Source organism: Sciurus vulgaris, assembly GCF_902686455.1.
Source record: "Sciurus vulgaris genome assembly, chromosome: 5".
Lineage (NCBI taxonomy): Eukaryota > Metazoa > Chordata > Mammalia > Rodentia > Sciuridae > Sciurus > Sciurus vulgaris.
In genome coordinates, this window is record NC_136465.1 from 48,502,418 (window position 1) to 48,516,698 (window position 14,281).

Genomic DNA, 14,281 nt, shown 5'->3' on the forward strand with positions numbered 1-14,281 from the left:
GCATGCTTCTTACACTAGGGGGTAGGGTTACATTTTGGATCTAGGCTGTCCCTCAAAGGTCCATGTGTTAAAGGCTTAGTCCCCAGTCTGTGGCACTGTTGAAAGGTAACAGAAACGTATAAGAGGTGGGGCTAGTGGGAGGTTTAAGCCACTGGGGCAGGAGCTTGAGGGGATTGTGGGACAGTCTCTTCTTATCTCCCTTTACTTCCTGGCACCATGAGGTAAGCAGTTTCCCCCACCACATACTCCCACCATATGATGAGTCACCCCAGACCCAAAAGCAGTGGGACCAACCAACCACAAACTGAAATCCCCAAAAGTGGGAACCAAGATAAACTTTTCCTCTTTTTAAATTTATTATCTCAGGTATTTTGTTACAGTAATGCAAAGTTAACTAACACAAGTAGCTTTAAGAAGTTAAGGCTCTTAGTGCCAAAAAATATACCTGGGTAAAGGGGAACAAAGTTTGGTTTCCCAAGGACAAACACATTTAAGACTTCATCTACCCAGAAATATGTGCTTCTCTCAAGATCATATGCAACAGAAATGGGTCTTGATTTTATAGGTATCAGAGATTCATAGATGCCTGTTTTTTGATCCAGGACACCAAGCTCTTGATCTCTTGCTATAAGAATTTTAACACCATCATCTGCAATCAAAGGACAGTAGAGATGAATGATTTTGCAGCTTTATTCCACACATTTCCCTTTAAATATTTATCCCATCTCTCATACCCAAATCTACCTATCCCTAAACTCTGGACTAAGTATTTAGAGATCTAGTGGGCCACCTCAGTCCTCCGTCCTTCCTCTGAACTCCCAACACGTTGAAACTAATCTTCGGAACTTGACTGCCTCTCTGACCTAGACAGAAGTCCTGTCCAAGTCAGGTACATAGTAGCCAAATGTAACTGAGTGTTTTATTTCTAAAGAAGCACAGGGCAAGTTAAGACTGTATTTGTTGGGTCTGTGGAATACCTAGTAGACTGTGGAGTAACTAAGTTATTTAATGCAATTGACACTCAGGTTGGGCATGAATGGTATAATGGTAGCTTCTTTATGAAAACAATGGAGTCGTCTCTAGTACTAGACTTAAAAATGAATTCTCTATATCACTTTTCTCTGCAATTACTGCTAAGAATAGCACAGGAGCTGGGCTTTGCCTCTGGTATTGAAACTCACCTGTAACTCGACATTCGCTCCCATTGTTGAGCTGGTAACCTTGAATACAGTCACAGAAGTAAGAGCCTGGTGTATTATGACATAGTTGGCCACAAGGACTGAACGCCATCGAGCATTCATCTACATCTGATGACAGTCATAAGTTAGAAGCAATCCAGAAACAATCTCTGCAGTATTTTTGTCCTTTGGAGCCACTTTTCCGATGCTGCCTGGATTGGCATTTTATGGAAATCATTGTACCAGACCCTGGAATAGGCAGTGCTGGCCACCAACCATCTCCCACTCACATTAATAAAATTTAGGAAAAATTTAAAAATTGGGACCCCAGGTGTTTGAGTACAGAATACCCATTTATGTTATCCTAGCGACATTTCTTAGGTAAGATTTGCCAGGGTCTATTTGAGAATGACAAGTGTTACAGCCTAGAGTTCACTGCTGGCATGGAAAATGCTAAAGCCTCTCAGGTATCACCGGCAGTATTTAGATAAGGTACAATAGTATCTCAAAGCCTAATGGCTGGGACCCATGAGAGCACAAGTCACAAAACCAGGAGAGATTCATTTCTTTATTTTGTTCCTTAGCAGGAAGGAAAACGGTTCCTTAGCAGAACTGATGTGAAAACATTACCCCGGGGCTGGGGATATAGCTCAGTTGGTAGAGTGCCTGCCTTGTGAGCACAAGGCCCTGGGTTCAATCCCCAGCACCGCAAAAAAAAAAAAAAAAAAAAAAAAAAAAAACATTATCCCTTCAAACCCGCAGGGTCCTAAAGTAGAATAATGCTTTTCCATGCCAGAAGCATAAGCAACGCTTGGCTATAGTCAGGCTCAGGGGTCAGCCAAATCCTGTAATGGGTCAGAAATCCAAGAAGGGTGCTCCAGGGCCCAGGCAGAAGGCTGCAAAACCCAAACACTTCTAAGAGCCATGACCAGATGCTGATTTCATATGTCTAATGAAGCATTAATAAATTAAATCATCTATTGAATTAGTAAGATTGATCAAATTTAATGATTAAAATTTAATATTAATGAATTAAAATCTAAAATAGGATCATAACCATTGTTAATGAATTGCTAATACAAAAGCCTTTGTACTATCTAATAATACTATTTAATAGTATGTAACAAACCAGTCTTTTCTCTTGTAGCCTTCCCAAGTGGGTAAAGATATAGGCAGGTACAGTCATGAGAAGGCACTACTGAGTAGGGACACTGATTAGGCTTTAGGGTGGAAGGGCTGACTAACCCCTTATGCCACAGCACCAAAACAATAGATCCTTTACCCTCACAATCACATTTTAACCTAAAATGCCATCCTGTATTTTTTTGTAGGCAAGTGTAGTAGGGCAGAAGTCATAATCTTTTATTGAATAATGAAGATATGTGAAATTAATTTTAGCCATTCTGGAACCATAATCTCACTTTACAAAGAGGAGAAATGAGTCTTGAAGGATCCGGTGACTGGGAGAAGGTCAGCCAGCAGGACAAGCAAGGGGAAACACACAATGGGCTCAAATTTCAGAATCTGTCCTGCCACCCACGCTGTGGAACTTAGGCATGGCCGTGAAATGACAAGTCTTTCTATTCTGTGATATAGTCCATAGGGAAAGGATGCTAAGTTTAAAACCTTGTGTGATATACTCCATAGGGAAACACTTTCTCACTTGGCAATAGATGCCCTGCAATTCCCACAAAAGAGGACATGAACAAAAGCATTGGCAAGAACGTGGAGAAACTGGAATCCTGTGCCCTACTGGTGGAAATAGTAAATGGTGCATCCACTGTGAAAAACAGTGTGATGACTCTTCAAAAAATTAAGCAGTTGTCACATGGTCCAGTGAGTCCACTTTCTGGTATATCCCCAGAAAATGGAATGATCACACAGATATTTGTACATTGCGTTCACACCAGTATTCTTCACAATAGTCAAGAGGAGGAAAACAACCTGGATATCCACCCACAGATGGACAGTGGGTGTCTATTTATTCAGCCTTAAAAAGGACACAAATCCTGAAGCATGCTATGGCGCATGTGCTAACATGGATGAACTCTGAAGTCATTATGCTCCGCCGGGTAAGACAAACACAAAAGCACAATTACAGTATGATTCTACCTCTGTGAGGTACCCAGAATGGACAAATTAATCGAGAAAGAGTGGGGGGGTAGGGAGTTATTGTTTAACGGGGATGGTTTCTACTGGGGATGTTAAGGAGCTCTGGAAATGTGTGGTGGTAATGCATGTTTGCACGACATGGTGAAAGTAGGTGATGGCACTGCGTGATACATTTAAGAATGGTTGTGATGGTAAAATTTACATTATATGCATTTTACAATTATATGCAATTATATGCATTTTACTGCAATTAAAAAATGTTTTAAAAGATGAATCGAACCAGTTCTGACCTCCACAGCTCTGCCCGTCGGGCTGCAACTGCCACCCTGCCCCACAGGAACACTGGACACCCCAGTGTGTGTCACTGCACTGATCCTCACAGCCACCATTCACCAGAGAGCAGTTTTTACCTGGTAGAGACAGGGAAGTGGTCAAAACAGTTGAAAGCAGACCCATCATTTTATAAACTCTGTTGTGCACACACCTTCTAGGCCTGGGTGAGCAATAGCTAACTGGTTATTATTGACCTTTGACCCTGCCCTCTGGCCTAGGAACATGGAGTTTGGGGGAGGAGTATGGAAGGGCAAAAGATAGGAATCCCAGGAGCAGGGGAGCAGGAGTTTCTTTCCAGGTCAACAGTGTGAATGATTTCAAATACTGGTGTTATTTATTGTCCTTGCACAGGGGCCAGAGACCTCCTATCTACATTCTCTGGAATACATGAGTGACTGAGACCCCTGACCTCAGGAAGTGATATACTGGCTTACGAATCCTATTGAATTATCAATATAGAATCAGAAACCTATACTTTCTCCCATTGTTTATGCTTTTAGCATCTTTTTTTATTTATTGGTTCTTATGAATTTCACATGATAGTAGAATCCATTTTGATATAATTATACAAGTATGGACTATATCTTGATCTAGTTAGGATCCCATTCTTTTAATGGTGGGATCCACTGTGATGTTTTCATATATGTGCATAGGAAAATTATGTTGGATTCAATCCACTTTCCTTTTCCTATTTCCCCGCCCTTCCCTCCATTACCCATTGTCTAATCTACTGAACTTCTATTCTCTCCACCTCTTTTTAACATCTCAAATTCATTTTCCTTTAGCACAAAATTTCTTTGGCAGCATTTTACAGTACTAAAGAGGTTTTGTCATACATATTTAAGACCAGATTTGGGGAGGAAGTAGGAGACAGATGATAAAATGACTTGGAGAGAGACTGCCCACTCTCCTTTCCCCACCTGAACCACAGTGATTCTTATAGTGAGAACAAGGAATTGTTCTCAAGATGGAGTTGCTTCTCAGTAGCCACATGAGTCTTCCTGAGTCCGGTCTCTGTTAAATCCTTAGAGAATTTTATGGTTTTGTCTTAAACAAATGATTTGGTTCCCAGTCAACATGACATCTGCCAAACGGTTGACTTGGTTTCTACTGGTTTTGTAGTTTTCTTTATACTCAATTTGCAAAGTTGTTTTGAGTCATTGATTATACACAGGTAGTTGTGTGCACTGAGGTCTTCAAGGGGTCCTTGTAGTGGAACCTCTGGATCAGTCTGGTTTGAGAACACTGCTATAGATATTTAAGCCTAAATTGATGGTGCAGAACTTGTTCTGATAACAATGCTAACGACATTCGAACACACATTCCTGGCCTTCTACCAGGATTTCAGAAGCGACATGGCTTGAATTGGTTAGCTAAAGTTACAAAATGAGAATTAGCCCTCAAAGTTTGGTAGCTTAGATAATATGTGCTCACACTCAAAAGACCAAAGCCAGGGGCTATAACTGGTAAAGAGTTCCATCCTTGAAGGAGAATTGCTTCTGTGTGAGTTTTAGTCCAAGCAGTCTCTCAAAGGGTAGACTCCATGGTAACTAAGGCAGGTCAGCTGTTTAAGCCTATTTCCCACCTCCCACCTTAAGCTATGCAACTGGTTCCTTACCACACGTGGTGGGTTCATCGGTGCCATCTGCACAGTCTGCTTCCCCATCACACATCAGAGTTTCTGGGATGCATCTCCCTTCATCACATCCAACCATGCCTTCTGGACAGGAAGCTGTGTAGGAAGTAAAGCATATTTTTTCATTAATACTCACAGGGAATGGTAGAAACAGACAACTCTTTCATGGATAAAGTGGTATTATTTCTATACCCTAAGGCAATTCTAGGTAAGAAAGTTTTATCTTTTAAGATAGATTTTTCAGAGAAGTAAAACCTTAGATTTCATCATGAAGATGGTAAGACATCTGCATGCTGGATGGAAACAGTATTAAATTGATTGTCCTTATATTAAACAGTTGTGATTGAAGTAGTATTAGAGTTGGTCAACACCTGACCTAGAAAAAAGTATTCTCTTTACGAGACTGGTTTTCACATTATCATAAAAATGTTAGAATTTGAGTATCTAAGTATATTGGAAAAGATTAAATGGGATTGTGGTTCACCAAGAAGTCAGGAACAACTACCATGCAATGTGAGGTCCAGAAAAGAAATGTAGTATTTGCTAAATGTAGTACTTGTCTTTGGGGATTTAACACCCGTACGGAGGAATTTTTCCCTTCTGTATTGCCTACATAAGACTGAGAGTCATCTGTCAGTAGGCTTTCCATGGATTGGCTATAACTGAATAGTGGGAACACTCCAGGCAACACTCAGACCATCCCTCGCCAGAGTTCCTATTCAAGCACTGCTTTACATTTCCATGGATAACTGCATGTTGGTTACTGCTAGGAAGCATCCTGTTTTTAGATACAGGGATGCAGCCTCAGTTGTAGGGATTAAAATGCAATTTGCATAAAGCAGCCCACATAGTACATCTTCCCTTGAAGCACAAGGAAGGAAGCAAGGCTCACCACAGATGTGTTCATCTGAGTAGTCACCACATTGGTCGATGCCATCGCACCTCCAACTGTCCATCACACACACCTTGTTCTGGCACTGCCACTGCCCAGCTGGACAATGGCTCTGGGGGCAGTGTGCTTTGTCAGACCCATCTGCACAGTCCTGATGGAGATCACAGAGTTCCTCGGCATCCAGACACTGAGACTTTCCTGGACACTGGACCTTATGGTCTGGACATGCTGTCACTGTCAAGTCTGAAAAGGCAGGAGGTGACTTGGTGAGACAGAACCAGCGTACTATGGACCTACTTCTCCATAGGTATTTATGGCTTGCTCAGGGACTTGGTCTACAGAACCCTGAGAACTAAAAGAGATGCCAACCATTGGAGATACAGTCACCACATTATACACTGAAGTTTCACCCCACAGAGGTTTTCAAAATGAAAATGAAGCTAATAATCACTTTCATTTTGGGTTATTTTGAAAAACATAGAGAAGTGAGTTTAAAACTCCCTTAAAATACCAGAAACAATAGAGCCTCTAGATTTAGCGCCTATGATTTTCAGCTGTTTAACGACTTTCTTATTTCATTTAATATCATTGATGTCAACACTGCTAAAAAACAGAGAAGACGAGGGGACGTTAAAAATGTGTCCTACGTACCACAATCCACCTCATCAGAGCCATCTAGGCAGTCCCCAGCACCATCACAAAGCCAGGTGACGGATATGCATCTCCCATTGTCACACTGCCAGGCTTGCGGATGTCCACCACATGCTTCCTCTGCAGGCCAGGGACAGTGTTCAAGAAGAGGAGCAAAGGAAGAGGAGTTTGTCAGGACCCTGGAAGCTTTTCAATTTGGGATTCATGGTGATCAGCCCAGCCCAAGCCCTCAGCCCACATCCTCAGCTTGAATCCTTGCCAGCAAAAAGTATCATGTAAGCAAAATACAAGTACAGGGAAAATTGGCCTGAAATTGTGTAATTCTGTCCTGAATTCACCACTAGTCCAGCCCCTCATTACTGTCCCTCTATAAATGTCAACATCCCAGACCACAGGGTTGCTGTCTCTCCCTCTGAAGACAGTCAACATTCCCCCTTGAATTGCTTTACCCCAAGTGTCTCTTAAGATAGCCTGCACTCTCCCTTAAATGTGCCTCTGTTTTCCTAAATAAACCTGTCTGCTGTCTCTGACTGGTATATGCTGAAATTCTTGTTCTGCCACGTACACCAAAGACCCTACTCATCCAGGAACTCCCCTACAGTGATATGAAGACCCTCAATCCTTGTGGGGTGCAGTGTCGTATGCCTGTATTCCCAGCGACTCTGGAAACTGAGGCAGGAGGATCACAAGTTTGAGGCCAGCCTCAGCGACTGAGCAAGGCCCTTAGGAACTTAGTGAGAACTTGTCTCAAAAATTAAAGGGCTGGGGATGTGGCTCAGAGGTAAAGTTCCCCTGGGTTCAATCCCCAGTACCAAAAAACAAACAAAAAAGCAAATGAACAAAAAGTCCAACCCTCTGCTGCCCTTTTGAGTTTTCTGACCCAGAGACACCCTGTCTTGCTGTTGTATAGTCACATTGAAGGAAACCCCCTCTGGTTCCCTCTCCAGGAGTCCCTTGTCTCCTTCTCTTTCTGTGCTGTGGTTCCACACCTCTATCTCTGATGCACTCCCCCAGTGAGGGACTTCCTTTTTGCATATAGCCTGTACAGCACTGCCCGAAAAGAGCTCACTACATTGATACTGAGAAAAATCAACAAATCTGGGTTTCACATTATGTATTAAATTAGCAAAGGAGTAATTACTTAACAATTTTCCACCAGAGTCAACCTCGAACTTGCTTGTCCTTTTCTCCTCTGACATACTTGTCCCCTACCAAGGGATAGTCACCTAGCAAATTAGTAAGGTTTATCCTTCCCACCGTCCTTCTAGAATACAGTTGCCCAGAAAATCTTTCTGTGATGATGGAAATGTTTTGTGTCTGTTCTGTCTAAAATGGTAGCCACTAGTCACATGTGACTGTTGAGCACTTCAAATGCACAAGTGGGCTGGGGAGTGGCTCAGTGGCAGAGCATGTGCCTAGCATGTGCAAGGCCCTGGGTTCCCTCCCCAACACTGCAAAAAATTTCAAAAAGTAGCTAATATGATACAACTGAGTTTTATTTAAATTTAATATAATTCAATCAATTTAAGTCCCCAAAAGTGGTTAGTAGCCACTATATTGGCCAAGGCAGTTAAAGATCTAAGACAATCTAGACACTGTTGGTTCCCTCAAATATTTCCATCTAAGTATGCCTACTGGCAGCAAGTAAACTTAGAGAGTAAAGGTAAAATGTATGGGGGGCACAGAACAAGACATTTCTGCAAGCATTCCAATCTGTAGTATTATGTGGTTGTTAGTTGTTCTGTTTTGGGGGAGATATTTTTGTTATTGTTGCTATTGTGTGTGTGCAGTATTAGGGATTGAACTCAGAGCTTTGAACATGCTAAACACACATTCTACCACTGAGCTGCATCCCCAGTTCAAATATTCATGTTAAGTTACTTGTAGTAAGTGACCACCCAGGAATGTTCAGACAGGGTAAAGAAAAGGGATGTAGTATTCACCAAATACCTTGGGGTTTTTCTCCTTTCGTGAGGATTTTTTTTCCCTTCCATAATCATAACACAAGGATGTAAGTCACCTCCTAAGAAATTTCCCACATATGCTGGTGCTCAGGTGACCCAGCTTTGAGCTTTGTTTCAGCAAAGTTTTTGCAAAGTGGCTGACTTGGCTATTGGTTTTGTAGTTTTCTTTATGCTCAATTTGCAAAGTGGCTGTTTCATTGTATGAATTCTCTAAACTTAGAAAGTTGAATGAATTGATTATGTTCCAAATGAAACTCTATGTACCAGGGTCTTCAAGGGTTTCCTAAAGAGAAACCAACCACTGGATTACTCTAGTTTGAGTAACTCACTGCATATGGTTACATCTAAGTTGAAGGTTCAGTCCTTGTTCTGACAACAATGATCTCAACATCTGAAGAACCATCCCAGGCTTCCACTGAGAGCCTACAACAACCCAGAGAATTCATCATGTTTGCATACCCTCTAAGAAGTTGGAATCCATGGAATGGACACTGTCAATCTAGTACAAATTGAGTACCCCTTATCTGAAATGCTTGGGACTAGAAGTGTTTCAGATTTTGGATTTTTAAAAAAATCTTAGAATATTTGCATATACATAATAATAGATCTTGGAGATGGGACCTAAATCTAAACATGAAATTCATTTATGTTTCGTACATATAGCCTGAAGTTTATTTTATACAATATTTTTAGTGCCTCTGCATTTTGACTATGAGCCACCACACAAAGTGAGGTACAGAATTTTCCACTTGTGGTGTCATGTTTGTGCTCAAAAAGTTTTGGATTTTGGAGCATTTCAGGTTTTCAGATTAGGGATGTACAACCTGCATTGGCAATCTAGGACAAGTTCACAATTTTTATTTTTTTATTTTTATTTTATTTTATTTTATTTTTTATTTATTTATTTTTTTTTTTTTTTTGGTACAAGGGGCACTTGAACACTGAGCCACATCCCCAGCCCTATTTTATTTAGAGACAGGGTCTCACTGAGTTTCTTAGCACCTCACTTTTGCTGAGGTGGCTTTGAACTCACTATCCTCCTGCCTCAGTCTCCCAAGCTGCTGGGATTACAGGTATGCGCCACCTTGCCTGGCTCACAATTTATTCTTGAGAAGAACTTACCACACTGCTCATCAGTCCCTTCTGCACATTCTTGCTCACCATTGCAGAGCCAGGCCACAGGAATGCACTTTTCACCGCACACAGCTTGCCGGGTCCTGTTACACTCCACTTCATCTGCATTAGATGATCAAGAAGCAGAGCCATGAGAGTGCCCGGCTTCCTTGGGTACAACAGAGGAGTCATTTTGGAAGTCTTCCTTGAACTCACTTTTAGGAAAACACCAGGGGAACTCAGTACCCCAGAACCCCATGAAGGTTCACCAGTGACTTTCCTGAGGAACCAGCTCTTTCTGGTGTCATGGAATTGTGACTGAAGCGTTGAGGTGTGCCTCCCTGTTTCCCTGTTAGAAAGAAGCCGACTCACACTTGTGCGCCAAGAGACACAAGGACAGTGCTTCTTCCAGCTCTGGTTGGGTCCCAAAGCCTCGGAGTAGGAAATAGTTACAAGTTTAGGCTCCAAGTATTTGATATGTACAGACACATCTTAAAATAAGATTAGAATATTTGGTTCTACATAATATCTTTGGCATGCCTCTAATAGCCAGGATATATGTATTTATAAGTTTTCAGTCACTTGCAAGGGAACAATTCATACTGTTGAATTCAAGTTGTGAGTCTGTGTTTTTTACCTTTTCAAATGATTAAGGGTTAAAAATAAGCTAGATACAGAGAGGCCTCAGAGGCCCAACTGTACTTAATTTACTATACTGACTTAAGTTTCAGAGACAAAAAGTTAATCGATGATTCCTGCAAAGCCTAAGCCAAATCCTATACTAGAAGTCTCTGCACCATGTGGAGAAGAGCAACAAATCCTACTCCTGGTGACATCTGTACACAGTTATGCCATGGAAAAGGATCACAAAAGGCCCCTGTACAGACCACTCCTCCTGGGAAGGGACAATGTCCCAGTTCTGACCGGAGTCCCTCTGAGGTAGTGCTTTCTGTAGTTACTCCACATTTGATTTTAAAAGTCTGAAGTATAAAAACACTAAAAATAAAATGCCAAGGAAATATTGCTTACCAATGGACAGCTAACCACTCCACTGCCTAGTCACATTTCATCCAGCCTATCTCACTTAGCTCAAGAACAAAATTATTAAATTGAGACCAGTCGATGTCAGCAACTGCTGTCATGGGAACAAAGGCTAAGTCACCAGGCCACCTAGGTAGGAATTTTGGTTAGACCACTTATTTAAAGTGACCTTGGGAGAGTTAATTGCTCTCTCTGGACCTCAGTTTTAATATCTACACAATAAGTACAATAAGACTAATAAATAAGTGATCCTAAGAGGAAAATTCAAGGATTAAATGAGCACAAAGCTGCTTGGCACAGTACATACTGTGTGCTCACAGAGCATTAATTCTTTTGCTACCTCTTCCAGCAGATCTTTCCAGAAGGATTTCAATTGGGTTTGCAGTCAACCCTCAAACACTACTCATCATGGGAGTCAGAACTTGAACAATATTTTGTCCTAATGATTCTCCAGTGGGAAACAAAAATGCATAAGGATTCTACACATTATCTGCAGACTGGTCTCAAACATTACTTTTCTTATTTCTATACGGGTTGCTGTGATTACATAAGAAATTTACTTAATACATTTATTTACATATTAAATTCACCATAGTTTTCTCAGTCTGTCAACATATTAAGGACAATGATTACATGCTGTTCTAAAATAGATAATAAAGATGCCTTCATAGTAGATGATATTGGAAATCACTGTTTAAAAAAAAAAAAAAAAAAAGGACAAGTAACTTTAAATCCTGTTTCAGAAGAGTGCAAGTAGATAAGCCACCACAGAGACACAGGACCATGTTAACCACGAATCCTGAGGGTTAGAATCTCTCCTAGGAGAAAAACAACTGTTGTAAAAAGACACCTCCTCCAAAGATGTCAACAGTACCTTGACCCTGTAAGTTAAAATGACTAAACGTGCCTTTTATTCATTGCGGACAATCAGGAGCACATGTCCTATAGCATTAACAATCCCAGAGGACAAGTGGTTCATAAACATTGAACATCTCCTACAGTTGACTAAATCATCAGCCCCCAGTTTGACCGTTGGGGACCTGTGCATGCCTCAGTCACCCCGGGACCTCCATCCAGTTCGCCTCAGCCTTGGGGTCTGCCTATAGCTAAGAGACATCAACAAGTGCCACAGGAAATGCATTCCTAACTGCACCTCAGGCCCCATCACTCTTTCCCCTGGGCTGTTTTTTGGTGTGAGGCACCTCTTCACGAGGTCCTGGACCTCCAAAATGCTACATTTGCTGCCTGTAAAAATTCCGGGAGTGGGCGGATGAGAGACCAGGGCCAGAAAGTGAATCCCACCCGGCTTGGACATTGAGGGGAAGGATGAGCCCAGAAGCAAGAGTGTGCGCGGCACCCCCAAGGTGGAGAGAGCTCCTTTACCCACCTGCTGGAGGACACAGAAAAAGATTCCCGATTTGTTAGCTGAGACTACCTCCCCTCTCCCCACCTGCAGGATTGTCAAGGGACCTGAGAGCGGCCACTTCCTTGCCCTCCTACGACCTCCTGCATAACTCACCGCGGCGGATCCAGGGACCCAACACCCGGCGTCAGGTGCCCCAGGTTCTTTGCCTCCAATTCCTGCAGTACCGCGACGAATGCGACACCTGCAGCGCCGGGTACTGTCCCTTCCCAGGGCACCCCCGCCCGCGGACCCCACTCACCGGCCTTGGAGACCCTGGCGCTGCCCATCGCGACCAGCACCAGCAAAAGGAGCGTATTGCTCCCCATGGTTGGGCGGGAGACGGGGCTGGAGCGGTGCTCGCGGGAGAAAAGAACTGGCAGGGAGTAGCAGCGAGCCGCGCGGGTGCGCCGGGGGCGGCTCCAGTTCCCGCGCCCGCCGCTCATTGGAACCACTGGGGAGGAGCCGTGGAAGGACCGAGCTGGGAATCCGTGGCACCGCCGGGGTGCGCCTGCTTGGGAAGGACGTGGGCTGCCCAGGGAGAACTGCGGCGCCCTCTCATCAGTCTCTCGTAGCTCGTCAGGGGTGAGGAGCGGCTGTCCCCCACCTCAGTGGGAGAGCGGAGACTCAATACTCAGTTTATTCAGGTCCTGGCTCTTGCCAGACCTAGGAGCAAGGAAGGGGCGGTCAGCGATATTTAAGTGCATGTGAATTATTTGGAAATCTTAATGTGCTCAAGGTCTGGAGCAGAACTAGAGAGTCTAAATCCATCGCCCTCGCCGGTACTTTGTTGCTGGTCCTCTGACCTCATGCTGGGAATGCAAGGGCTTAATAATTCCAAACCGGAGGCATCATTGTGGCTGCAGGTGCCTCTGGCGCTGTTTTCCTGGAGCTATTCCCCTTCTTCCTTCCTTCCTTCCCAGCTCATCTAGGGAGAATTAGGCCGGGTCTGGGATGACAGCTTCCCGCAGGCAACAACCTTCTTGGGTTAATGGTCAGCCAACCAAGAGTAACAACACAAAAACTCTGGAGAACGCCATTCCCCTTTCAGTCTGTGTGGCTGCCAGAAGTGGGACGCTTCAACAAGCACTTGAACGTGGACTGGAAGATCACATTTGATCAATCTCAACCAGAGTCAGGCATAACCCCCCTAGGGCCATAGACTAGGGCTAGAAGATCTTTGAGGTCATCTTATTCACACACTACTGTTTAAGAATGAGATGATGGATAACAACAAGGGTCTGTGGTAAATTCTCATGGGTACTGCCCACCCTGTCCCCTTCACTTAGCTAAGCTGTGACATTCCATCTTTCCAGTATGCCAGGAGAGGTGAATGTCAGTTTCTTGGAAAGAACATGGAGTTAGAATCTATTATGTTAAACTGGCAAGGAACATTTATATTTTGGGGGGAATGAGAGGCAGCAATAAAACACTAGGAAAAAATAGAAACAGAAAACTGAATTGCAAAGTGCCTTCTTAGATTTTATTTGCAACACTGTAGTTCAACAGCTTTCTTTAAAATCATACCTCCTCTTCATTTTCACTGTGGCTCCATCAAACTGCACTTGAAGACTTCAGAATGCCATATGTTCTGAAGTTTCCTTTAAATTCACTGTATGCTCTAATTGCATATGCCAATTTAAAAGACCTGTCTAGTTTTAGCAAAAAATCTCTGAAGGTGTCATATTGATTTCTACTGAAATGTTGATGCTTTGAAGCCAGATTATTGTAGATGCCTAATGGCATTCAATAACATGATAGAGTCATCCAGAGTACTAAGAATATAGACCTGTTCTCCTCATATCAAGGCATTAAAATGAGCAAAGTAATTAGCTGGAACTGGAGTCCCACCAACCTGGATCAAATCTCAGCTAAATGAGATTACCTATTGTCTTTGTGGTTTGGTCTTCCACAACACATTACCTTAGAATTACTTAACCAACAGACATTTATTTTCTC

General features: G+C 42.9%; 1 protein-coding gene across 1 annotated transcript in view; it reads right to left on the reverse strand.

The window, feature by feature from the left end:
- The window catches only part of LOC306661038 (low-density lipoprotein receptor-related protein 1-like), a gene marked incomplete at its 5' end in the record, with an annotated part of 53,303 nt that extends 40,170 nt beyond the window's left edge, over positions 1-13,133 (reverse strand). The window contains 10 exons of the mRNA XM_079139873.1: positions 446-649; positions 1,182-1,307; positions 3,581-3,700; positions 5,242-5,355; positions 6,152-6,394; positions 6,806-6,922; positions 9,889-10,002; positions 10,964-11,049; positions 12,440-12,929; positions 13,109-13,133. Of these exons, the coding sequence (XP_078995999.1) occupies positions 446-649; positions 1,182-1,307; positions 3,581-3,700; positions 5,242-5,355; positions 6,152-6,394; positions 6,806-6,922; positions 9,889-10,002; positions 10,964-11,049; positions 12,440-12,929; positions 13,109-13,133 (1,639 nt within the window). The remainder of the gene's footprint in view (positions 1-445; positions 650-1,181; positions 1,308-3,580; positions 3,701-5,241; positions 5,356-6,151; positions 6,395-6,805; positions 6,923-9,888; positions 10,003-10,963; positions 11,050-12,439; positions 12,930-13,108) is intronic.
- Between the last annotated feature and the right edge of the window lie 1,148 nt (positions 13,134-14,281).